Source organism: Cystoisospora suis (genome assembly GCF_002600585.1).
Source record: "Cystoisospora suis strain Wien I chromosome Unknown contig_3119, whole genome shotgun sequence".
Lineage (NCBI taxonomy): Eukaryota > Apicomplexa > Conoidasida > Eucoccidiorida > Sarcocystidae > Cystoisospora > Cystoisospora suis.
In genome coordinates, this window is record NW_027155914.1 from 1 (window position 1) to 24,179 (window position 24,179).

The 24,179-nt window shown below is 49.8% G+C and overlaps 6 protein-coding genes across 6 annotated transcripts in view; 2 read left to right on the forward strand and 4 right to left on the reverse strand.

Annotated features, from left to right (window-relative positions):
* Positions 1-1,894, reverse strand: CSUI_006228 (m151r). Its single transcript, XM_068066392.1, has one exon. It carries the CDS (start codon positions 1,364-1,366, stop codon positions 2-4), a length of 1,365 nt encoding a protein of 454 aa, XP_067921627.1. The 5' UTR covers positions 1,367-1,894; the 3' UTR covers position 1.
* Positions 1,895-1,904: 10 nt separating this feature from the next.
* CSUI_006229 (uncharacterized protein) lies at positions 1,905-2,548 on the forward strand (the record flags this gene model as incomplete). The annotated part of the gene is made up of 1 exon (XM_068066393.1): positions 1,905-2,548. A coding segment is annotated over one exon (117 nt), but the record flags the coding sequence as incomplete, so codon positions are not given.
* A 988-nt stretch (positions 2,549-3,536) lies between these two features.
* On the reverse strand, positions 3,537-5,283 carry CSUI_006230 (alaserpin). The gene has a single exon (XM_068066394.1). The coding sequence runs from the start codon at positions 4,557-4,559 to the stop codon at positions 4,248-4,250; it is 312 nt and encodes a 103-aa protein (XP_067921629.1). The 5' UTR covers positions 4,560-5,283; the 3' UTR covers positions 3,537-4,247.
* Positions 5,284-10,847: 5,564 nt separating this feature from the next.
* On the reverse strand, positions 10,848-12,387 carry CSUI_006231 (serine protease; the record flags this gene model as incomplete). The annotated part of the gene is made up of 1 exon (XM_068066395.1): positions 10,848-12,387. A coding segment is annotated over exon 1 (1,143 nt), but the record flags the coding sequence as incomplete, so codon positions are not given.
* Positions 12,388-13,600: 1,213 nt separating this feature from the next.
* Positions 13,601-15,900, reverse strand: CSUI_006232 (serpin (serine proteinase inhibitor) superfamily protein). Its single transcript, XM_068066396.1, has one exon. It carries the CDS (start codon positions 15,530-15,532, stop codon positions 14,150-14,152), a length of 1,383 nt encoding a protein of 460 aa, XP_067921631.1. The 5' UTR covers positions 15,533-15,900; the 3' UTR covers positions 13,601-14,149.
* A 1,151-nt stretch (positions 15,901-17,051) lies between these two features.
* The window catches only part of CSUI_006233 (myosin heavy), a gene marked incomplete at its 3' end in the record, with an annotated part of 11,236 nt that continues 4,108 nt past the window's right edge, over positions 17,052-24,179 (forward strand). The window contains exons 1-4 of the mRNA XM_068066397.1: positions 17,052-18,580; positions 20,455-20,701; positions 21,420-21,517; positions 22,593-22,943. Of these exons, the coding sequence (XP_067921632.1) occupies positions 18,347-18,580; positions 20,455-20,701; positions 21,420-21,517; positions 22,593-22,943 (930 nt within the window). The remainder of the gene's footprint in view (positions 18,581-20,454; positions 20,702-21,419; positions 21,518-22,592; positions 22,944-24,179) is intronic.

The window sequence follows — 24,179 nt, forward strand, 5'->3', positions numbered from 1 at the left end:
ATCAGTCAGTCTCACAGTCCATGACATGACCGCTGAACAAAACCAGATCAGTGGTCGCCCACCAAGGTCCTGGATTTTCGTAATTCGGCTGATGCCTAACTTGGAAGACAAAAGGCTCAGTGAAGTGAAGAAAACGTGTGATCTGGGTCCCGGATGAACCCCTAGTGGGGACATCTGCAGCAGTGCCTGCCGCGGCAACTGTATGTTGTTCGTTGACGTTCAGCTGTACCGCTTGCTTGAACATATCGACGTAAGCACGGGGGTTTTCCGTCATCCGAGAGAGATTGGGTCTGTTGAAGAGCTCGTGGATTCCCATGACCTGCAGAACACGTGAAGCGTCGAAGCTATTCTCATCCGCGCTCAAGGAGAAGCGCGGGAGTAGAACATGAACGTTTCCTTGGTGCTTTTCTGGTCTTTGCCGCCGCACGGACAGCCCCAGATGCATCTGGTCAACCAAATCGTCGAGCAAAATTTCAAAATCTGCATTTGCTTCGAAAACCTGAATGTCTTTCGGCATAAAAATATACATAGCGAACTCTGTCTGGGTGTACGGCAGTCTAATAGCCTTCACTGGCCCGTCTATGTACTCCACGGCCAGTTCCGGAAAGTCGTTCCTCATGAAGTCACAGAATTTCAGAACCGACGCGCCGCCAGGCAAGATAGCATTGAATGCACCCCTTCCAACGGGTAGAAAAGGGTGTCTCCACGCAGCCTTGAAAAACATAGCGCTAATGGCCGCCAATTTTGTATCGGGCGAAAAGTCCAGTTGCGACACGACCTGGGTAATAGCGTTTGACGTGACCTCAGCAACAAACCTGTTTATCGCTGCAGCCGCACGCGCTGGCGTATCACCGAAATCGAGGAGTTCAACGGTTGCATGGTATCTCTCCTCCATGTCACCACAGTACTGATTGAAGGTTCGGTCTGAGAAAAAGGCCGGATTTGCAATGAGTCTCTCCACAGGGCGAATGGTTAAGCTTGGACCCCGCATGTAAGATGACGGAGAGGGGATGTCTAAATTCACTTCTTCCGCGTCTAGTACCATTTTCATCTCTTCCAACGTTGACCCGTCCGCTCCAGCTTCCAACAGACGGAAGAGCCTCCACATGCCTAGTGGCGCGCAAGCCATATTCCGTGTTCTTGCTTCGGGAAAAGCATCCAAGATAGCCCGATGAAAAACGGAGGATAGACCCGCGATAGGCACAACCTCACCATTCTGACCTGCAGCCTGTGCCGTCTCGTTCATCCAAGAGGCGCTCACAAGACTGCATAGCAACAGTAGTCTCCGAGGAAGAAAAACATTCGCCCACCCCACTCTCCTCTCCGGTCCCGTACCGGATTTGATACTGAACCAATTTGAAGCCATGTTGACACAATCTACCGATAGTGAGGCCAACCAGCCGAGAACAAAAGTTCCGGGAAGCTGTCGCCGGGCGTAGCCTTGCAGAGGAACCACCGCCACCCGTTGCCGACTGCAAAGAAAATGAAGAATCAGGGCCCGCCCGGACCAAAGGGCCGCTCAAGCAAGCACGCGGACTGTTCTGCTATCGGCCACTGATACTTTTTGCCGGGGAGGTTCCCGATGGTGCAACTCAGTGTAACAGCAACACCAGGCCGCTGAATTTACTGAAGAAGACGACCGGGTTACCAAAGACAGCGTCCCGGACTGTGCACTCGAAAAGAAGATGATCATGATTTTTTGTTGAAGGTTTTCGATTCCTTGCACACCGCATAGCGCTTATGCTCAAGGCCCGTGGTGTCTCCCCCCGTCTGCGGGAAACCAGACCCACTCGCTCACCGGCCACGCTTCGGGCCAGCCACCGCCTAATGAAGGGGACATTCCTGTGCGAGGTGCACCGGGATTCCGCCACTTGTGCCGGGATGGCTTGTTCTCTGCGGTAAAAGTTAGAAGTGATGAGGTGCGTCACCTGCTCCTCGGGCTGCGCTCGCCGACTGGAAGGCGGGTCGGCCTACTGTTTAGAATGAGACTGGGTGGGGTGGCGGGCTCCGGGCCTGCATGATATTCGAAACACTGACTACTGAAGCCTGTCCTATCTCTTCGACAGAATATAAGGAAGCGGGAGACTTGTGAACTGCTTTAAGGGGACCGCCTTTCCTGTATATCAGTGTTCCGGTTCGTGGACTAGCGGGCGCTCTGGAGACAAGGAGGAAGGAGAAACACATTCCTTGAGACTGCAAAGCTTCCGGGCAAAAACAACGCCATCATAAGCTGGCCTTTCGCCTGGGTACCCTACCTACAAACGTACAGTCGCTGTGAGACCCAAGCGCACCAGGGACTATTCACGGATCCTCGCTACCATAGCTGGTGTTGTGGAAGACACCCGAGGAGGTGGAGGATGTGACTGCTGGAAGCGCCTACTGTGGACTGGCCCGTACTGTGTATGTGGATGTGACTGCTGGAAGCGCCTACTGTGGACTGGCCCGTACTGTGTATCGGAGCCTACCCAGGCGCCGCTCCACGGCACGCCCGGGTTTTGCAACGAATTGGGCAGGGGGCCAGAGAAGAGCTCTGGTGACGAGCAGACAGAAATATAGATATACAAGTGTTCTTGAGAACATTTTTGATGAAAAACCTGATAGAGCCACTAAGCCCCCTGGCACGCAGTCTGCCGAACAAACCCACGTCTCCCTGGGCGGGGACTTACTCGCGTCAGATAGCAACTGCCAATCGTTTGCAACGAATCTGGAGGTAATATGACGAACATCCTCTTTTTTTCGGGGGGGGGGATGCGATGTATGGCCTTCATACCCTCGTCCTGAAGGCCGAACGTGTCCGTAAATCACCGCCCCCCAAGCAATTCCTCCACACAGTTCATGTGAAGTTGGAGACGACTGGATACTTGTTTGTCGCGTAACTATATTCCAGGCATTTATCTTTTAATGAAACCAGCATAGTGACAGATCTCTCGAAGGAAAAGGGTATCCGAACCCTGTGCGCCATACCGAAGCAGGAAATGATGTAGGCAGTTGGGAGACGTGGCTGGCCCTGCTCGGGCCCAGGCAGCGTATCCCGCATCTTCACCTGCGCCGAAGCAGAGGTAAATTGGAGCTTTCACCCTTGGCAGGTTTTTGCTTCTCAATCTCAGCCCACCGGGCAGATCGCTCCCGGTCGTTTACTTGTCACAAGGGAATTATCCGAGATCAGAACCAAACTGTCGATATATGGGGCACGTCAGGCCTGACACTCAACGTCCTACACTTATTGTAGCGTATTGCCGCCACCTGCATCCGTTACTGAACTGACGCAGGGGTCCAGCTAAATTGTTAGCTGTACTGCTCCCGCTGGCTAGGGGAAGGCCAGCCTATATACCGCGGGGCCAGCCTATATTGCCTAGCCTCGGGAAGTGTTGCTCGTGCACCACCTTTCGAAGAGAAATCCGACGACAGGATAGTCAGCAAAATGCTGAGTTCATTCAAGTTTTCGAGAAAAAAAAAGGTGAGAAACCCAAGAGTCGCACACCGTCCACCGGTGTATGTTCTCACCTGCAAATAACCGCGCAGTATGACGAAAACAGCAGCGGAATGGAGCGCATACAACTACCGGTGGTAAACGTGACAATTAGTGAACGTTCCCGTTCACTTCGAAAAACTTAATCGTCCGCAGACGTTTAAAAAATAAGGCCGGCAGTCGACATGACCGGAGAAGAGCACCAAATCGGATTCCGCTGGCCCAGGCCCGGTTGTCCGGTAGCCCCTCTGATATCTGTTGGAAGACGAAAGGCTTCTCGATTTTGATTTGCTCGACGATGTTAGCAAATCCTAAAGATCTGTCAGAGACGTATGCAGCGGTGGTCGACTGAGCAATTGTCTCACGCTCAGAAACCAAGATCTCTGAGCTCTGCTTGAGGACGTCAACAGCAACAGGCTCACGGGTCATGCGGGAGAGGTTGGCTTGTATGAAGAGATCACTGACTCCCATCGATCTCAACACATAACATCGAAGGTATTTTCCTCCGCCTTTATGTGGTATTTCGGCATGAGAATCTCGACGTCTCCTGGCTCGTCACCGGCTCGCTCCTGTCGCCTCAGATGCATGTAGTCAATCAACTCATTGATCAAATCAGGAAATGATTCATTTGCCTCGAACTCCTGAATCTCTTCTGGCATGAAAACGTACAGCGCGAAGTCGGGGTCAGTGTAAGGCAGCCTAAACGCTTTGATTGCTCCGTCCACGTATTCCAACTGTGACCTGTCTGTCCAGAGCTGCATGTACTCGCACATTTGCTCTAACCTTCTCCCTTGCGATCAAGTCCCATGAACATATGCGGACCAATTTGTTCGAACGCCTTGGCCCAGAGAGCCTTGATGTAAACACCGTTGAGGACGGCCAGCTTTGTCTCGCTGGTGATGTCGGCCGCTGATGCAACATGGTCGATAGTGTGATGCGACTGGTGCACGAAGTAGTTGTTGATAGTGTTCGCTGCGGCTTCGGGGGAGGAAAAGTCGATGCGCCTCTGGACCTCAGTACCAAAATCCCTCCGGACGGCGGAGCAGTATTGTTGACAGATATCGCTCTCGACAAACGAACTTGAGAACATGCCGTCAACAGAAAAAAGCAACTGCTCTGGCCCCACGCTCTGCAGGCTCGGATACGGGCGGGATATCCAGGTCTACATGCTCCGTGTTCAGAGTCTCTTCCATCTCAAACAATGTTCTACCATCTGCTCCAGCTTGCAATAGGCGGTACACCCTCCATAGGCCCCAAGGGGCGCAAACCATGTTCTGTTCTTGCATCGGAGTAAACCATCAAAATACTACGATGAAAAGCTGAAGAAGCAGTCCCTACCCTTGTCTCTCCGTGATGGCCTGCAGCTTGTGTCGTCTGGATCAAAGAAGCCGCAACCACACAACTGCAGAGCAAGAGCATACTCGCCCAACCCGGTCTCCGGCCCCCGTTTGCACCGGACGAGGTACTGAAAAAGTGTGAAGCCATCGTGATCTTCAATAAAAGCCGCCTCGGGAAAAAATTTAAGGTTCCATACCTAGTGCAGTGAGTGAGTTGACTGAGAAGCCACGTGATCACTCAGCCACGGGGAAAGGTTTCCAGAGCAAGAGGGTGCCAGGCGAAAAAACTGCTAATTCAGAAAAGTGAATGCGACGGTCTCTCTAAAACAGCATTTGTGTCCATCACAATACAAGGGCGAACGGGGCGGAGTGGTGGAGTGGTGGTGACTCCGCCCCACACAGCTGGGCAATCGGCGCACCAGATTCGGACTTCTGCACCGGGACCACTCCGCCCCGTTCGCCCTTGTATTGTGATGGACACAAATGCTGTTTTAGAGAGACCGTCGCATTCACTTTTCTGAATTAGCAGTTTTTTGATGGTGCGGACACATTGGCGGCAAATGCACCACGTGACCTCGATTGTCTAGCAGCGCCAGGCACGACGGCACACCCTTCTGTTCCCGTCCTTGCATGCTGTGGGGAAACTGGACTCAAAAGTGTACCATTCACAGCGAGACTAGGATGAAGCGTAGGACCGGCGATAGCGAACTCGAAATGTGTGGACTGACGAGGCAAGATCTTTGCCTGAGATCAAGCACAAGAGAGTTCGGTGTGCATGCCGTCGTTCACAAGACAGAAGGGACTCCTTTTGTGGTTTGTCTATAGTATGACCCCACAGTCTATCCTGGGAACCGGAACATGAAGTTCTGCATGAGATTTGAAAAGCTGCCTAATTTCCTTCCGATTGCTTCTGTTTCGTCGGTTCTATCCCCTCATGTCGTGACTTCCAGTTTCCCAGCCCCTCTGCAGAGTGAAAGCGTGCTCGTCGAGACAAGGTGATAAAGCACTCGGGGAAAGTCGCCATGCCTTCCGGAAAACGGTTTTCACTCGCTTGAAGTGCAGCAGATCGATTGGCCGAAGAAAAGTCAGGTAAAGCAGTCAAGTCCCAGCACTTCCTACCGGTGTGAAAATTATACACAATTCTATCCTCTCCGAAACGCCACAGGTTCCACCAGAGACAGCGAATAGCACATGATGCATTAATGGCACCGATGCGCATCCCCGTAAAGCCATCTGAGATACCGGTTCTCCCCACGATCAAATCTGAGGTGAGATATTCCTATCACTCGTGAGAGAGCAGTCTGGATGCTAAACAATGCACAGTGTTTCCGGTGCGATTCGAAAACTAACAGGTGGTTTTGCAGGAAGGTGTGGAAACAATCGGGCCGGGTAATCAAAACAGCGACGCCTTGGGCCGGTTATCGCTGTCTCATGACCATTCTACATAGGGCTCATTCGATGCAAGAGTAATACCTTGAATCTTAATGAAACAATTCACCCACATCGGGAGGCCTATGATTTGTGTAGTCTCTACGAGTTTCTGATCCGTGTTCTCCAGACTGCGATGTGTACGGAGAGGAGCTGAACAGGACACAAGGGATGCGGCTAGGTCCGAAGGCAAAGTGCTGGGTCCCCGCTTTTTCGCCCATGCGTTGTTCTGCAAGTCTCGATACCGGTCGGTTTTTTTGACCCTCCAGCACATCGTTCCGAGACACCCCTCGCCGGCTTTCCTCTTGCGCTACTCCCTCTGATTGGCGTCCGCCGCCGGGCAATATATATTTTTCTCGGTAGTTATCCGAGGAAAGACAATACATCACCCTGCTCCGTAGCGTACTGATCGAGTCGGCGACCCCCAGGCGGCTCGAGTCATCTAGTATTTTCGTCCAAACTGCTACATTTGTTTCTTAACACGTGCCCCACCTCGGCTGCTTGCAAGATTGTTCTCCGCGGTGACATAGCGCCGGTTAGCACCCTATGGCACCGGAAGCAACCAGCAGTCTAGTATTGTTTGCTCCCGGAGGGAAACATGGGAAGTAAGAATCGTGCTAACGACCGCGTGTAGCAGTTCTTTCTATGAGGAAAGTCTTGGTAGGGGCGACGCGTGCTGTTTTCGGTACACCTCTCAAGAGAAATATCGTGTTTGGCCGTACGTGTTACGTGAGACTGCGGTGGAAAAGAACCTGTTTAGAAAAAAGGGAGCCCGACGCCGGGCAGTTTGGTAACTTTCAACGGCGGGATACAACCACAGCACGACATCAGAAAGCAAATCACCCTACACATACTACCTCCGGCCGTCGCCCTGGAGGGACACGGCACCGTCTCCGGTGGCTCTTTCCCCTAGCCGAGGTCGCGACGAGCCCCACAACTGACGATATGACCGCTGAACAGAATGAGATCATATTTCGCTGGCCCAGGTCCTGACACTTCATAGTGCGGTTGGTACCTAATCTGGAAAATAAGGGGCGAGTTAAATTCTAGCCGGCGTGTGACCGGGGGCCTAGACAGTTCAGCGTTAGGAGACATACCTACTGTAGTAGCTGCCGCGGCAATGGTCTGCTGTTGATCAACGGAGATCGCTGCAGCATGCTTGAATATCTCGACGCCAAAATGGGGGGTATCTGTCAACCGCGAAAGATTTGCCCGGTGAAAGAGACGCCTGATTCCCATGGACCGCAGAACACGAGAGACGTCCAACCCATTGGTCCCCGCGTTCAACGAGAATTGCGGGACTACAACCTGGACGTTTCCTTGATGGCTCTCCGGATGCTGTCTTCGTTCGTGTAGATTCGAATGCATATAGTCAATCGTCTCGTCGAGCACCTGTGCAAACTCTGGATTCTGCTCGAAGGAGTCAAGTCTCTCTGGCATGAAAAGGTACAAGGCCAGGTTTAGGTTCCGGTATGGCAACCTCACAACTTTAGTTGGTCCGTCCAGGTACTCCAGGTCCAAGTCGCGGACCACTTTCTTCATGAAGTGGCAGTTCTCGTCAACAAATCTTCCCTCACCCACAACGCTGGCGAACTCGCCAGGTCCAGCAGCTTCAAATGGCGTGTCCCATTGTGCTTTGAGGTATAAGGCGTTAACGAGAGCCAACCTTGTTTCCGATGAAATATCATAAGGCGCCACGGCCCGCGGCACGAAATCCATAGTTATGTGTCGTACAAAATTGCTTATTTCCTCGGCCGCAGAAGCCGGCGAAGCACCAAAGTCGATGGTTTCGACTTCCGCATTGTACCTCTCCCCCACCACCGAGCAATACTGATTGAAGGTGCTATCTTGTAAAGCTGGAGAGGCAAATAGACGGTCAGCGGCGTGAACAACGATATCTGTGTCCCCATGAACTATTGACCAAGTCAAGTCCGGTGCGTCCAAGTTAACATTCTCTAAGTCCACCAGGGATTTCATCTCTTGCAAAGTACTGTCATCAGCTCCGGTTTGCAATAAGCGCATTACCCTCCATAAGCTTAGAGGGGAGCAAACCATGTTCGCTTTTCTTGTAGGAGCGTAGGTGAACAGAATAGCCCGATGGAAAGCTGAAGACACAGTCGCTAGAGGCACCTCATCACCCGCGCCTGCAGCCTGTGCCGTCCGAAGAAAACAGGCAGCGGCCAGGAGACTGCAGAGCAAGGAGAACCTGCAGGAAACAAGGACGTTCGTCCGTTTCGAATCCGGTGTTGTACCGGACACGGCCCTAGGAGAATCGGTAGCCATGATTGAACGGTCTACCGGTGGCAAAACTGACGAAGGCTTGAGAGGACACCGCCGCAAGAAAATATTGCTGCTTGGCGTACAATGCCTGGTCTTCCGCCCTCCAGCTCCAAGCGGCCGCAGAAAAGTTGACCGATCCAGAGCTACGAAGTCACTCACTCAGCCAAGCACGTGGACTGTCTCTGCAGTCGACTACAGATACTATCGACTGCAGGGAGAGGAAGGAAGAACAAGGTGTTAAAGTAACATCACCCCTGTGAATTCAATAAACAGAAATTCCACCCAACCCAAAAGGAAAACGCACAACACCGCATTGTGTCGTCAGGAAAACGAGTAGACTCCGGTCAGATCTTTCCCCACCGCTCAGCGAGCCGTGGCGCCGAGGGTGCAGGTGTTTCCCACGGCCGACAAAACCGTGTCAACGGCTCAAGGAGTTCGATACGTCCGCCCCCGGTGTGGCGCGCAAATGCCTCGATCGGGGCGTCGCCTACCTGCAACGGGGCTTTGATTCCACCATCACTCTCAGGGTTTAGTTACCTAAGCCGCACCTTTCGGCCGTTAGGCCCACAGGCAGACGGGAAAAGAAAGAGGGGACACGAGGCATACTTTCTAAAGGTCCAAAGAGTGATAAAAGGGGTTTAGGGCCCCCGGTGGGCTTGGAGTGTGTACGGAAAAAAAAAAGATAGCGAGGCTGGTCATGCCCCTCCAGGGAAGAATTGCAGGGCGGGGACGGTCCGTCCGTAGCTGTATGGAACAAGAGAGTATCCTTCATGTCGGAGGTTCGTCTGGCGGGACTGCCTGCGAGCTGTCCGTACACGCAGGGGAAAGAAGTCCAACCCTGCGGGACTAAGAAAGCTTCCAGTAAAGCTGATTCAGGATTACTATCAGTGTCACAGCCTTCCATACTGCAGGGCCTGTTTGCATACGCTTTTGCCAGCCCATGTTCGTGAATACGTGAACGACCGGAGAAGTTAGCATCATCGAAACTGATGATGGCCTGTTCTTTGGCGGCCATGATAAGGGCGCTGCCTCAAGCTACCCGTCTTTCGTGCGAAACGAGTCGCTATTCCTGCTGGTGACGTACAGCACCGATGTTTAACGTGAAGAACACTTTTCTGAATGGTGTCCCGAACCAGGTGCGGAGCTAGCCAACTGGGGCACTAGAAATCACTACGGGGAGGATCCTCTTAGGATCGGATGTGCCACTCGACGCGCAACCCCCCTGCCTATATGTTGTATACCATCTCTGCGACCGTCCTCGTTACATTCCTCCTGACTGAGACGCGGACGGAGCGAGACCTGTTAGCGCTGTCACCACTAGCATTTTGAAAAACACAAGCGCCTTCTCCCACTCCTGCTCTGTCCCACGTTCCCTGCTGTATAGATCTTTCTTGTGCCTACTCGGCGAGCGAACCGCGAAGGGAATACAAAGCGGCATTCGCGGGGGTTTCAGTGAGAAATCACGCACCTGACGCACCTGGTTGGCGCAGGCGTATCCCATTTGCACCGCCGCATCTGTTCCTGCCTGAACCAATCTCGGCATCCACCCCACCTGGTTACCATGTTACTCTCCAGTGGCCACTTACGGCTGCGAATCTTTCTATGGCGCTCTGCCAGCACGGACAAAATCGCAACCTGGTCGTCCTCTCACCGTGAAGCAATTTATGCTCAGGTCGGGCCCTTGCCGATTATTCATGTGGCAGGAGCTATTCCGTTACGGAGAGTGACTGCAATGAGGGGGCGAACGGGATTCAAGCACTACCCTACTTGCGAGAAAGTTGTAGGTTAGTAGTAGGGCCAACACATACGGCACCGAGGCGCAAACCTGTTGGGGGAAAGAGAAAACTCCGGTCACATACGGTACAGTCACGGTACCATCACCGGCAAATGGAATTCCTATACATACATATACAACGCCTCGAGCCGGTAAGAAACGTTTTAGCTTTCGTCCTCAGCCTTTTCACGGGGCTTGCAGTTTGCAACCTGACCAGTATTCCCCTTCACAGCCGCTCGTATTTACCCTCATTCACTGTCATTCAAATTGTCGGTCAGCACTCACTCATCAAAAAGTTCACCAAAAGGGGATCGACGCCCGTCACCCGGATATGCCATTCCACTGCTCTCACACTTAGTCACGTGACCGCTGAACAGAACAAGGTCAGTCCTCGCTGGCCCAGGGCCCGTCGTCTCGTAGCCGCGTTGATATCTAATTTGAAGGATAAACGGCCTGGTGATTCCCACACGAGATGCGAATCCACCGTGGCCATGATGTTCTGGAGACACGACTGCAGCGGCAGACGCCGCGGCAACGGCGCCCTTCTCATTAACAGTAATACCAGGAGAGTGCGGGAACGAGTCAACACGGATACCAGCAGCGTCAGTCATCTGGGACAGGTCAGCTTCATCAAAAAGTTCATTGACTCCCATGGCCTTCAGAGCCACAGAAAGATCGTAGGAATTAACATGAGGGCGTATGACGAAGCGGGGCAGCACGAGACGGACGGATCCTTTGTTCTGGTCTGGATTCTGCCACCGCTCGTATATTCCCTGGTGCATCTGCTCAACCAAATCGTCAATCATCTGCGGAAAACTTGGGTCTGCCTCGAAGGCCTGAAGATTCTCAGGCATGAAGATGTACATGGCTAAGTCTCTGTGGCTGAACGGCAGTCTCATAGCCAAGACGGGTCCCTCCAGAATGAATTCCGTTTCGAACCTGGAAATGGCTCTCTCCATGTACTGGCAGTTCTCATCAGGCAACCCCCCGCCGAAGTCGCTACCAATTTCACTGCTATCAGAAAGTCTGAACGGCAAACCCCATGGAGCATCGAAGAACAAACCGTTAATGACAGTCAGCCTTGTATCCGGGTAAAAAGACGATGGCGACACGGCGTATTTCAAAGTATTTTTAGTCAGGGAACGGACAAACGAGTTCATGTGCTCTGCCACACCTGGGCCACCGAAGTCGACAGTTTCATGCTCAGTATGGAACTTTGCCTCCTCCGCCAAACAATACTGTTCGAGGGTCGGATCCTGAACTGGAGACTTATACACTCGCTCGGCAGCGTCAACGGTGATACCGGTGTCCTCAACGTATGGTGACGACGAAACGTCGTCGACATCTAAATCTGCGCTGCTCAAGTCCAGTAGGGACACCATCTCGGTCAGAGTACTTCCACTAGCTCCATCTTCCAGTAGGCGTAGACTCCTCCATACGCTCAGAGGAGAGACAAGCATATTCGCATTTTTTGCGTCGATATACGACAGCGCAACAGCCTGGTGCAAAGCCGAAGACACTGTCGCTATTGGCAAGTCAGGAAGGTCCCCGGCACCTGGGCCTGCAGCCTCTGCCGTCCGAAGAACCCATGGAGCAGCTACGAAACTGCAGAGGAAGAGGAATCTCCGGGAAACGAAGAGCTTCATCCGTTTCGACCCCGGTGCCGTGAAGGATGAAGTTCCGAGAGAACGTGAGCGCACCATGATGGCGCGGTCTACACGTGACAAGACCAGGGAGGGCTCGAAAAAAAAAACAAAAAACGCGCAACAGTTCGCCTGCGCTGCCCGAGCCACGCCTCGCACTCCGAGGCTGCACCCAGGATGAGGGGCCGCAAAGTGACTCACTCGGGCACGTGGACTGTTCCTGCCTTGACGGGGGGATGGGGAAGGACGTAACTAAAGTGATGGCAACGTTATCTCCACAGATACAATACACAAGACCACCAGCCTATCTAGGAAAAAACTCCCAGTGAGCTGACTGGAATAGAAGAACTAAACATCCTGTTTTCTTTCCGTCGGCTCTTTCTCACTACTCCGGGTGCCTTCGTGGCACGCCCGTCGTGTTTCACTCGCCCGGCAACAACACCGGACCGTCGGCCTACCCGGCGTGGATTGCGGCCATCCCGGGTGTGGTGGTGTACACACGCATTGCGCCGGGCTTCACCTAACCGAGCAGACTCGGCATTACGGGCACCACACGCGGATCCCAGTACAATCGGATCCTTACGCATGTTGAAAGGGAAGAGGCATCGCCGGTCGTACTGTTTAGATTCAGTGGCATGATGCGCGGGTCACTCCGTGGGCAATAATACGCCGATCAAGATTTAGGGCTGTTACATTGACTTTAGCTCTTCCTGTCTTAGCTGAAGCCTTAGTAGCGATGTTACCAGATCCACCTCTTAATCCAAAATTCTATAGTGTGTTCCCAGGTGAGAGTCTTGACCTCCTCCACTCCGCTAAGAGTCAGCCGGTCAACTGCCAGTAACGCTGTTGCAGGCAGGTCGTCGGAGTGCTGCCAGTAGCGGCCGAAAGGTTCGTAGTGTGTAGTTCCGGGGCTCGGTCTCGCATCGGATACTGTTACGGTACCCGCAGCGCAACTCTGGACCGGTCGGAAGGCGGAGAGTGTAGGGGCGGCTCCCTAGCAGGGAAACGGGATTACGGGATCGTCACGCCCTCGTAGAGGAGAACCGTAGGATGGGACGTGGTCTGTGCCTCGCTCTAGGCAGGACTTCATGTCAGCATTTCGTCGTGAGGGACTGCCCGCGAGCTGCGGGTACAGGCAGGGAAAGAGAAAGTTCAACCCTCCACGACTAAAAAAGCTTCGAGGGAAGCTGGATAAGTTTTACTTTTCACGGTCGCACCCTTCCTGACTGAACGGCCCGGTTTCTGCCTACGCTCTACTCAAGGATCTGTCGTGCGAGGAGGGCACATGAGACAACGACCGGTCTCTCTTGGGGTAGCTGTGGAATCTTGGCTGAGCTTCAGGATGTCTTCTACACCAGGGAAATCGCATATGCTCAGGAGAGCACAGCAGGGAAATCGCTTCATTCAGCGTGTCGACCGAACTGCGCCCGGACGATTTCGTCCGTCATCTACAGGAATTGCTGAGAGTGGTATGGTGGACCTTTTGGGCCACGCCAACCAAAATACGCGAAAGGGTGAAACGCGCACTTTCGGTGAACAGTCTCCTGGACCTCTAGCTTTCAACTCACGTCTTTTGGATTGCCCAGTCAAACAGATTCGTCGCAGCACCAGTCTAGGATTGAACGATCCCCCTGTACCAGCCTCTTAAACGTATACTACCTTCACTTCATGAACCGACAGCTGCACTCAGACCAACTGCTTGTTACACTGTTTCTGTTGCTGCCCTACGCCAAGTAGCGTCCCCTCTATGGCGCTGCGTGGACCACCGCAATTTGCAACTGTCCGATAGAGAAGTGAGTTATGGTCAAGTGAGGTGATGTGCGTGATGGCGTGGCATCATCAGTTTCCCATAGGGTGCGCCAGAGGAGAGAGTTATGCAACGCAATCCCATGCTGCTTCGCTCTCCGGATCAACCTAACTTGGAAGTTCATATCACCACCTCATCTGATTTCCAGAGAACAACCTGCTGTATGAAAAGAATTCCCCGACACCACTCACTCGGCCGGCCTGTTTCCGACAGCAGGTTTACCTCAAGTAACAAGTATCGATGTACGTGCTTGATAGGTACTCGGCCTTGCCCTCTAAGAAAAAAGACGAAACAACAAATACATGCCACCCTGACATCACGGAGAGAAGGGGAGGAAAGGCCAATGCTCTACTGTTGTGAACAGACACAAGAGCTTTTTCCTAGGATCGAGACATTCATCACCTTGCCTACTTACTGTGGCTGAGCATCCAAACAATTGACGAGGTGACCAGTGAACAGAACCATGTTTGTGGCTGCACTGCCAGGGCCACTCCTTTCGTGATCAGGCTGATATCTGAGCTGAAAGAAGAAAGGTTGATCGAACCTAAGCCGAGCTCGGATTGTGGGCCCCCGCCCGTCCGCTACACATGCAGCTGTAGCTGCCGCGCCAGTTGTCCCCTCTTCATCGACCTCCAGGAACGTAACATGCCTAAACATGCTGACACCGACGCCGTGGTGAGTGGTCATTCGAGACAGATCGGCATCCTGGAAGAGCTGCCTGATTCCCACGGTGTCGAGAACACGGGCAACTTCCAATTTGTTCTGTTCCGCAGGCATCACGAACTTGGGTATATAGATTTCGACATTCCCGGAGTGGGCGTTGGGTTGTGTCCGTCTTTGTTCTAACTCTGCCTTCATCTGGTCAACCAGGTTGTCAACCTGGAAGGCAAAATCAGGAGCTGACTCGAACGCTTGAAGGTCAGAGGGCATGAAAAAGTACATGGCCAAGTCCGGGTGTTTGTACGGGACTCTGATGGCTTTAGTTTCCCCGGCAAGAAACTCCGAGTACAGCAAGGGCACTGACTTGTACATAAACTGACAGCCCTCTTGCTCGACCATTGCTCCATAACGGTCCATCGCATGAAACACCCATCCTCCGTAAGGGTCGAACGCGCAACTCCAGGAAGCTTTGAGATAGAGTGCATTGATTACAGCCATCTTTGTACTGGATGTAAAATCTGCTGGCGATACGACCTGCGATATCTCACCAAACGTTGCATGGTTGACAAATCTGTTTATGATGCGGGCTGACCTCACAGGATCGCGAGCGAGATCCAGAGCCTCCGTGGTGCCTCCGAATTGACTATGGATTCTTTGGCAATAGTTTTCGAAGGTGGGCTCTCCCTCAAAATCTGGTCCGACGTACAAGCGGTCCGCGGCTTGAAGGATGATACCTGTCGACCTACCCTCTGGTGTCCGAGATAGGTTAGGGAGGTCTAGTGGTGCAATTTCCAAGTCCAGGAAAGACACTATCTGCTGCAGCGTTTGCCCCGCCGCGCCAGCTTGCAACAACCGCAGTACTCGAAGTATGCTCGAAGGGGAGAATGCCATGTTTTGTGTCCTTGCATCCTCAAGCACTTCAAGGAGGCTCCGATGGAGCTGCGAGCACGCAGTCGCCAAAGGCACGTTAGGTGCCTCGTCAGCACCCGGTCCGGCAGCCTCAGTCGTCTGGCAAACCCATGCAGCAGCCACGAAACTGCAGACGAAGAGGAATCTCCACGAAGCGAAGACACGCATCCGTTTCCCGTCCGGCATCACACCGGATGGGGTTCCAAGAAAACTTCGGCACTTCATGGTGGTGATGGAGTGTAGAACGAAACCAAGAGAAAAAGGCTTAAACGGGGGCAGCACGTTTGGCGAAGAAGTCTACTGCCTGGTATACCGTCTACGGTCACAGGGCCGCCGTGCACTTCCTGGCGATTGTAACCCAAGTCAAAATTACGGTCGCCAGTGCTAGGAAGGGACTCACCGAAGCGACGCAGGAACCGGGACCGGGCCCGAGACCAGAGTGGCAGAAGCGAGTGGGACAGTCAAAATACCCCACTCATTCCACTCAACAAAAAACCGCCACACCAACCAGGAAGAGAGGTGCTGAATTACAGATATGTATAAAAAAAAAAGGACAGTCTCCTTTCTCCAGTCCACGTTTCCTTTGACCGCACCTCGTGCCGTTGTGCCGCAGAGCGTCTCGCCAGGGCGAGGTGACCGGCGCGGGGACGGGCGGCCTCTTCGGTTGCCGGCGGTCGATCCGACCGATCCCCCAGACGCTACCGTCCGAGGAGGTGCAGCTTTGTCCTGGCTGCTGTCCTACTTGCTCGGTACTCGCACCGGTGGTCGTAGTATTATTCTTCAAGTAGAAACCACAGCTAACTAGATGGACAGACTCCCCCGCTGACGACGAATCGTCGTCGCAAGCATGTTGTGCATAATGGCGTGTCCCCGGGGTTGACTGTTTAGACTGGAAGTGTGGTGCGGACTGTAGGTAAGGAAGGGCTCTAGTGAGATCAGAAAACCAAACGCCCAACAAAGAACAGACGACAAAGCCACCGAGGAAACAACACTAGCGGAGATGAGTGATTGATCTCTGTCTTGCTGAAAACAGGTTGATACTTTTTTGTGCCCGTCTTGCATTTACCGGACTTCGTTTGCTGTCGGACCACTGATACCTCTACTAGTAAGAACTAACAAGCAAGAAAAAGAACGAACTACGCGTCCTTCTCTTCCCCTGTTCTGCCTGTGCCTGCCGCGTAATGCAGTATATTGAAAGAGTCGCGCCCCTTTTTCCGCTTCCGAGTAAGGGGCTCATAGCACTCGTACGGACTCCTCACGAGTAATACTGTCTTCAAAGTAGTTTGCCCTGCTCTCTCTCCGTGAACCGTAGCGCCGAGCTCCCAAAGAGTACTACTACCATGGTGTAAGAAGTGCAGGCTCTACTTCACGACCAGAATTCCCTAGAGGAACTCGTGTGCACCGCAGACACACCGAAGTCCTTCCCGGCACGAAAGAACACGGGGAACTGACCCCTCTCTCCGAAAGAAAGTGCATTTCTCTACTGTGGAGATTGTGACACACAGCGAACTTGTTTCTCTTCGGGCTAGGACTTAGAAACACACTCCTGACTCGGTGCTTGACTGTCTCAACTTGCTGGGGTTGAGAGAGGCCAAACGCCTTCACCCCGCATCAGATTCATTTGCTTGTAAACAGTCGACGCTGAAAAGACGTCATCTCGGTCATGGAAATCCATTTCCACGTTCGCGCTTGTGCCCAGAGTTTACATTTTAGTCAAGCTAGGACTACCGTTCGGAGCCAAGTTGGCTCATTCAGAAGTAACGACGCGAAGAGGGGATAGGACGAGACGTGGCGGTACATCTTCTTATCAGCCGGAAAGCTCTGCGTTGCAAAGTTCAAGAAAAGAGGGCACATCTACATTTGTCGTTTTTCCCCTGTTGCAATTGCATGCAGAAAGAGGTGGAAAATTGAGATGTTCGAAGTAACAGGAAGAGACCTGACAGGTTTCTTGCTGAAGTGAAAACGTATTGCTCCTGTTGTAAAGACGGTGTAAACATGTACCTGCGTGGGCTGTTGTCCTAAAGAAGCAGAAAAGGAAATCTTCTTCTTCGACTGTGAAGTATCGGCAGCATCTTGGTCTTCTTGCGATTGAGAGAACTTGATCCACAGAGTTTTTCTGCCTTTTCTTCTTTCTTTCCCGTCATAGTCTTTGTTTCTTTCTTTTTTCGATGGAGATCTCCTCTTGTCTCCGGAACTGTAGAGAGCCTTGGCTTATCGGAGAATGGTCGACTTCCTTAAGAATCTTCATGCCTCTCAGAGTTGAGAAGAATTCTCCACTGAATGGCGGTGCTGCGCAGGTACACACGCACACACCCGCTTGGTGTACACTCATTCTGGAAAATTGATGTTCTGGCTCCTTTTCCTTTCGTGTCTTTCTTTTTCTCTTTTCCTCTCATCTATTAACGATCTTCTCCCCTCCGTCTTAGCGCTGTTAGAGTCTCTTTAGTTCTTCCCGTTTTAGCTCTTTCTTTTGTTCCCTTTCTTCTACTCCTCAGAATCGATTTTTTACCGAACTGCCCTGCTGGTATCTAGATCCCTGAGCCAATACATAGAGAGATTCTCTTTTCTTTAGTCACTGTACTTTCCTTCACTCTCTTTCGTTCTTCCCATCCATCGGAAGACTTGCTGTTTCTCCGCCGATCTCTCTGTGATCTCTTCATATGTTTCTCCTCGTCAAGTCAAAATCCTTTCGTTACGCCTGTTTCACGCCCGTTTCTTTCGTGTGACGATGTGCAACCTTCTTCATTTTTCCCATGTGTAACGTTCTTCATCCTTCTCACTTAAAGGCCGGTACACTTGGACCTTCTAACGTTACACTCGAGGATAGGAATCTTGTTCCTTATTTCTCCTTCCTTCTCTTCTTGAGGAAACACAAGATGTCTTTCCTCTTCTTTCCTCCCCAACATCGATAGCCTGGAGCACTTCAAGAAGTCGCGCTTCTTCTGTTTCTCTCGTGATGGCCCGGTGTAGATCCGGTGACTCTATTGTCTTTCTTCTACTCTCCTAGCTGCTTCAGAAGATCCATCCACTTCTCTTCTCATGCTTACTGAGAAGGGTGCGATCCCCATAGAAACATTGTACTATAACAATCCTGTCATCCGCCTTTTCTCCTGCGGTGTATGTACACTCGACTCCATGGAGGGGAGTTCAGGAGGGACTCCTCTGAGCTTTTCAAAGACATCTGGTCTGGCTGTTATGCGCCTGAAGCAGCAGAGACGCCAGATGCAAGTCTTATCAGAGTTAACGAAAAGTTTATGCGACGAAACAAAGAAGGTATAGTAGATCCAAAAAGTTATATATCTAACTCATGCAGACGTCCTTTGTACCCTCTTGCCATACCCCTAGCACTACTCCATCCGTGTGTACAGCTGTACGGAGGGGTGCGGACGTATATAAATATATATGTATAGATAGTGGATCTACGCGTGGGAGAGAGACGGTGCTGATATCACTACGCGCATATTTACTTATATATTTCTGCATACACAAACTCTCTCTCTATGTGGACGCACATACATGCTTAATCCTGTACAGCTCTTTAACGGTTGTCGTGGAGGCTACTTGTCTATCTATCTACTTGTCCATCTATCTATCTATCTACTTGTCTATCTATCTTTAATCTATCTTTAATCTATCTATCTATCTACTTGTCAATCTGTCTATTCATCGTACATCTCTCTGTCTTAGTTGGATTGGGAGTGTAGGCGTAGATACATACTTAATGCATCTCTCGACCAGGACATCCATACTCGTCTTCCTCCCTCCTCTCTCCATCGGGCAGAACCAGCCTCTCTCTTTCTCTTTCTAGTCTATCTTCAATCTCTCTTTCCATCTATCCAACAACTGTCCTCTATGTATGTTTAATCTATCTGTAGTCTATCAATCTCTGCGTGTATACAGATTGATGAGACAGGCGCACATACACTTATACACGAGGGGGCAGAAAGCACATACAACGTTTTCGTCGATCAATCATAGGGAAGCGAATCGTTCCTCATGAGTAGAACACTGTATATATTCTCACGAGCACGTGAAGATTTATACAGAATTCTACTTGTTACGCGATACATCTGCTCGCCTGTGCATATATATGTATGTGCGTGTGCATGCGGGAATATATATACAACAGAGAGGTATGTATGTGTGTCCGCCTGTACCAAATAGACGTATACGCATACACATATATATATATGTCGGTACGTAAACGTATACATGTATATACCTACAGACATGCGTAGACGTGAGCGTACCTTCTGCATATACATAGATATACATATACACTTACGGACGTGTACATACACAGAGATCGAAAGACACATGCACAGCTATAGATAGGTATACATATGTATATATACATACATCATACTTACGTCTGGGTATGCATGTGTATATGGATCATACCTGTAGATACAGAAATGCGTACTGCAGATGCCTCTAGCAATACATCCAACTATGAGTTTACGAATGTGTCTACATACATGCACATATACATACATATACATAAACATACATTGACGTGTACCTATCTTTGTGCACAAGTTTCTTTACCATTCGGACTTTTCGCTGCGTAGACCCCGTGTAGTTACTCTACATATACGCTGAAGAGAGAGAGCCCTCTTAACTACACGAGTGTATAGACGAAAGATGAGGTGAGAGAAAGAAGATAGAAATATATAGACAAAGAGAGCGTGGTAATCCATCAAGAGACTGTCAATATCTTAGTTGGTTAGATAAGACTGGAGTTTTCTCTCAAGTCATCTATAGAAGGAAAGCCGTCTTCTTTGTGCCCTTCTCATTCAGTCTAGTCAAAAAGCTTTCATCCTTTTCTCTCCCTCTCTCTCATTTCTTTCTCTCTCTTTCTGTCCGCATATATATTCGTATATAGGTCTATTCTGTAAAGTGGTACAATGGACGAGTCAAGTGTATAATACACGCGCTGTTCTCCTTTCATTTCCTTTCTTTACTTGGATAGAAGAGACATATCAGTGTTTCGCGCGTTCGGTGTAGGAGACTCCATGGGTGCCGGGGGACCATGCATTCTTCGGGTGTACGTACACCCGAAATCTTGTTCTCGCTGTATGATGGAGTTTGACTTCGCACCCTGACCACGTTCTTTCTTCGTGTTTTCTGTGATTTTCCTTCCACAGTCGCTCTCATCGTTGTCATCTGCCTCTTCTTCCTCTTCAAGCAGTAGATTACCCTCATCTTCTTCACCTGGAAACCTCCATACTTCTTTTTCCTCTTCTTCTTCTTCTGCATCTCGTCTTCCTGAAGGTTTAGATGAGACCAAGACGTCTTTAGCTTCCTCGCAAAGAAGTTTCCTCCATTCTGAAGAGCTCGAGGATTTGAAATCTCAACTACGCGCCAAAGACTCACAGATTCTAGCTAGTCAAGGTACACCTTTTTCTTCCTCGTCAAGACGATTGCCGTGCATGCATACATACGTATGCATTCAGATATCTTCATCCTTTAACACGAGTGTGCGTATGTGTGAAGAGGATGGAGGAAGTATCTGTCGTTACAACTCTAGCTGTGGTATTTGTATCAACCTTGTCGTCTTACAAAAGAAGAAAAAGAAGAAGTCGACGTACGTACATACATATTCGGTCAGCCTCACATGCATTCATCCATAGGTGCAGTATGTATGTACTTAGTTTAACCTATCCATGCATAGGTACATATTCACACATGTTCTGTCCCGGAGACTCCGTGTATGTCTTCTCTTCTTGTATCGAGACATAGGTGAAGACTGTGAGCCTCTCCAGAAATTTCCAACGATGCCTAGGAAAGCAGTCATCTTATTCTTCTCTTATGCGAGGACGTCTATACGAAGAAAGACAGAGAAAGAAGAAGGCTTCTGGTAGAAAAGCAAAGATGTGTATGAAACGGATAAGAGATGGAGTTCCACGGCTGAGAGGTGGGGTCTCTGTATCAACACCCCGTGGAGTCTCTTCTTTACTTTCTTTTAGAGACAAAGAATCTGGCGTTCTTTTCTAGCGTAAAGACAGGAAGGACAAACTTCCTTTCTTTCCTTCTCGGCCTTGGCCTATCTGAGGTGGAGTGTACAGACACCTACGTGCCTGTGTGTGTGCGTATATCATCTTCTTTGTAGCTTCTCATGAGAAAGAAGTCTATCATTTGGGACAAAAGATTCTTCATCTTGAGACAGATCTCAACACCTTCAAATCACAAGCCAAAGAGAGCGGGAATGTAAGAGAAACTTCTCTCTATCGCAACCTCGTTTGTTTCTCTCATCTTCTTTCTTTTCTTTTACGTATTTTTCTTCTCTTTCTCTCTTCAGTCATAGCGGTTATCCTCATCGATTTCTTTACTTCTTAAACTGTCTCCTCCTTGCATGCTCTTCATGCTCCTCTTTCACTTCTTTCTATAAGATACTACTTGCCTTCTCACCTTTCTCTTTCTAGTTACATCTCTCTGTATATCCATCTTTAGTCTATTTATCTATCTTTAATCCATGATTCTATCTTTAGTGTATTTATCTATCTTTAACCCATGTATCTATCTTTAATTTATCGGGAGAAATACCCCGTCTTTCATTCTTACGTAGCAGAAGACATCTTTCTTCTTTAGCTACGTAGTCAGCTCTTCCTCTGTATACTCATCATTCATAGAGGTCGATTGGCAGTAAAGCTTTTCTCTTCTCTCTGTTCTCCTTTTTTCTCTCTCTGTTGATCTTCCTGGTAAATCTATAAGTTCGAGACCGAGGTCTATTGATGCGGATTCTCCTTCATATCCACACAATTCATTCTAACTCTTATCCCACATCGGTCGGAAGTCTCTCCCCATTTCTTTTCTTCTTTCCTCTTCTTCCCCTCTTGGGACTGTCTCTCTTGATACTTTCAACGCAGACTTCTGCCTTTTCTTCTTCTTTACTTTGGGCTCTTCATTTCCAGTTTTCTTTCATGGAGACTCATCCCGATAAGTGACTGGTATCTTATGTACTTGAGGTGTATATACACCTTACTGCCATGTTTACAGTCTCTTCCCACTTTGGTAAATACACACTCTTCAACAGATTTGCATGCCTTACCTCTTGTCCTCTCGATTCATCGTATGTGTAGGCACATGCTATGTAGAGCCATGCCTATGTGTCTGCTTACAGAGCGCAAACATCCATACCAAGTCTTTCTTTTCTTCTCTGTCTCCTCAAGGGTTTCATCCTTTCGTGTATCTCTCTCTCGTATATACACTATATATCTTGTCTCTCGTTCTCTCTCTCTCACTTGACTTTCTTTTTCTTTCTCTTTCTTTTCTCTTCTATCAGGAGGCAATTCAACGTGTGTTGCAAGTGAGATCTGAGTTAGAACTTAGTCGACAGACGGCAAGTGACTTAGCGGCTAAGGTTGAGCGACTAACCGAAGAACTCGCGCAAGCTAAGAGTGAAAAGCGTGCACTTCAGGCATCTAAACATGCGGAGAAGAAGACAGAGAATCCTAGCGATGGAGGAAGCGATCTTAATGAAGATGAGATTCAGAAGATTAAAGAGCAATTGAGGGTGGAAGTCCTCAAGAGAAACGAAGCGCAGCAAATGCTAACGGATGTGTCAAGTGAATTGCAAGGAAAGATACAGGAAATTCAGTATCTTAAAGAAACGCATGCAAAAGAACTAGAACTTGTCAGTCTCCATCCATTTCTCTATCTTCATCTATCTATCTATCTGTCTATCTAGCTCTATTCTGGTCTGGTACTTTGTCTCTTCCTGAGTCGTGGTAAAGGTGGGCGTTACGTGTATCAAGGGCCTATCTTCTTTCTTTTCGTCTTTCTCATTCATTCTTTTCGTATACATAGATGGTATCAGTCTCTGACTTTGCCTCTCCATGTATATGTATATATCAACCTTCTGTAGGGATTTCCTCTTCTCTCTCTCTCTTTCCTTGTCTCCCTCTGTGCTCACCCTCGTCTTGTTTCCTATCTATATGGAATACACGCTCTGTAAAGACGGTCTGGAAGAAAGCTATCGCAAAGCAGATATCCGTTATATCTCATCCATCTACCATCCACATATCTACGTATGTATATACATATGTGAACCTTTCGACGTGCTCGTGCGTGTGTGTACACCTAGGGATTCTCTTACATACCAAGAGGTCTCACGTAGACAAGCTACTTGTTCCCTTCTAGCTTTTTGTCTCTTCGATGTCCCTAATATCTAGAAATGACGTACATATCTATCTATATGTCTATATATATGTATATACATATGCATGCGCACGTATGTATATATGTCCGCATGTATCATCGTGTATTTGAAAAAGAAGTTTCTGCACTGTCGTCTCCTCCTCGATGCGAGGTGAAGTGTCTGAACGTCCCAACAGAAAGTTTCTCTCCGTAGATTTGGGGGGAAATGCAGCTGTGTATGTTTCTCTCTCTATCGTGTCTATTGTTCTCCTGAGTGTACATGGAGATTCTCTGTACAGATCGATATCTCATGCTTGAAGATATATACACGTAAATATCTCTTATATATGTGCAGACCATATATAGCTCTTTCCATGAGTTGGTCTATGTGTAGATACACTCTATGTAGACCCCTTCAGTGTCTATCTGTATGGAATGGGAAGCCCGCACCTACGTGTACCTGTATATATGCATTTGGAGCATACATAGCATAGTTCGTCTCTCTATCTACACATGTAGAGACAGCATAGAGTGTACATACTCCTCGTTTCTCTTACGAACGGGGACAGTGGGAAGAAGTCTCACGTGCTCTTGTTTCTTGGCTTATACGTACGCCCGCATGCATACAGTTGTATGGCGATAGTTTAAAATACCCTCATCTTGTGGACAATTCCTCCTTCTTCATTCTATCAGCTTCTCACATTCCATCTATCTCCAATCTACCTATCTATCT

What these genes read in the sequence shown, in the direction of transcription:
- CSUI_006230 (XM_068066394.1), bottom strand. Translation starts at nt 4,559, where the DNA reads ATGTTCTCAAGTTCGTTTGTCGAGAGCGATATCTGTCAACAATACTGC.
- CSUI_006228 (XM_068066392.1), bottom strand. Translation starts at nt 1,366, where the DNA reads ATGGCTTCAAATTGGTTCAGTATCAAATCCGGTACGGGACCGGAGAGG.
- CSUI_006232 (XM_068066396.1), bottom strand. Translation starts at nt 15,532, where the DNA reads ATGAAGTGCCGAAGTTTTCTTGGAACCCCATCCGGTGTGATGCCGGAC.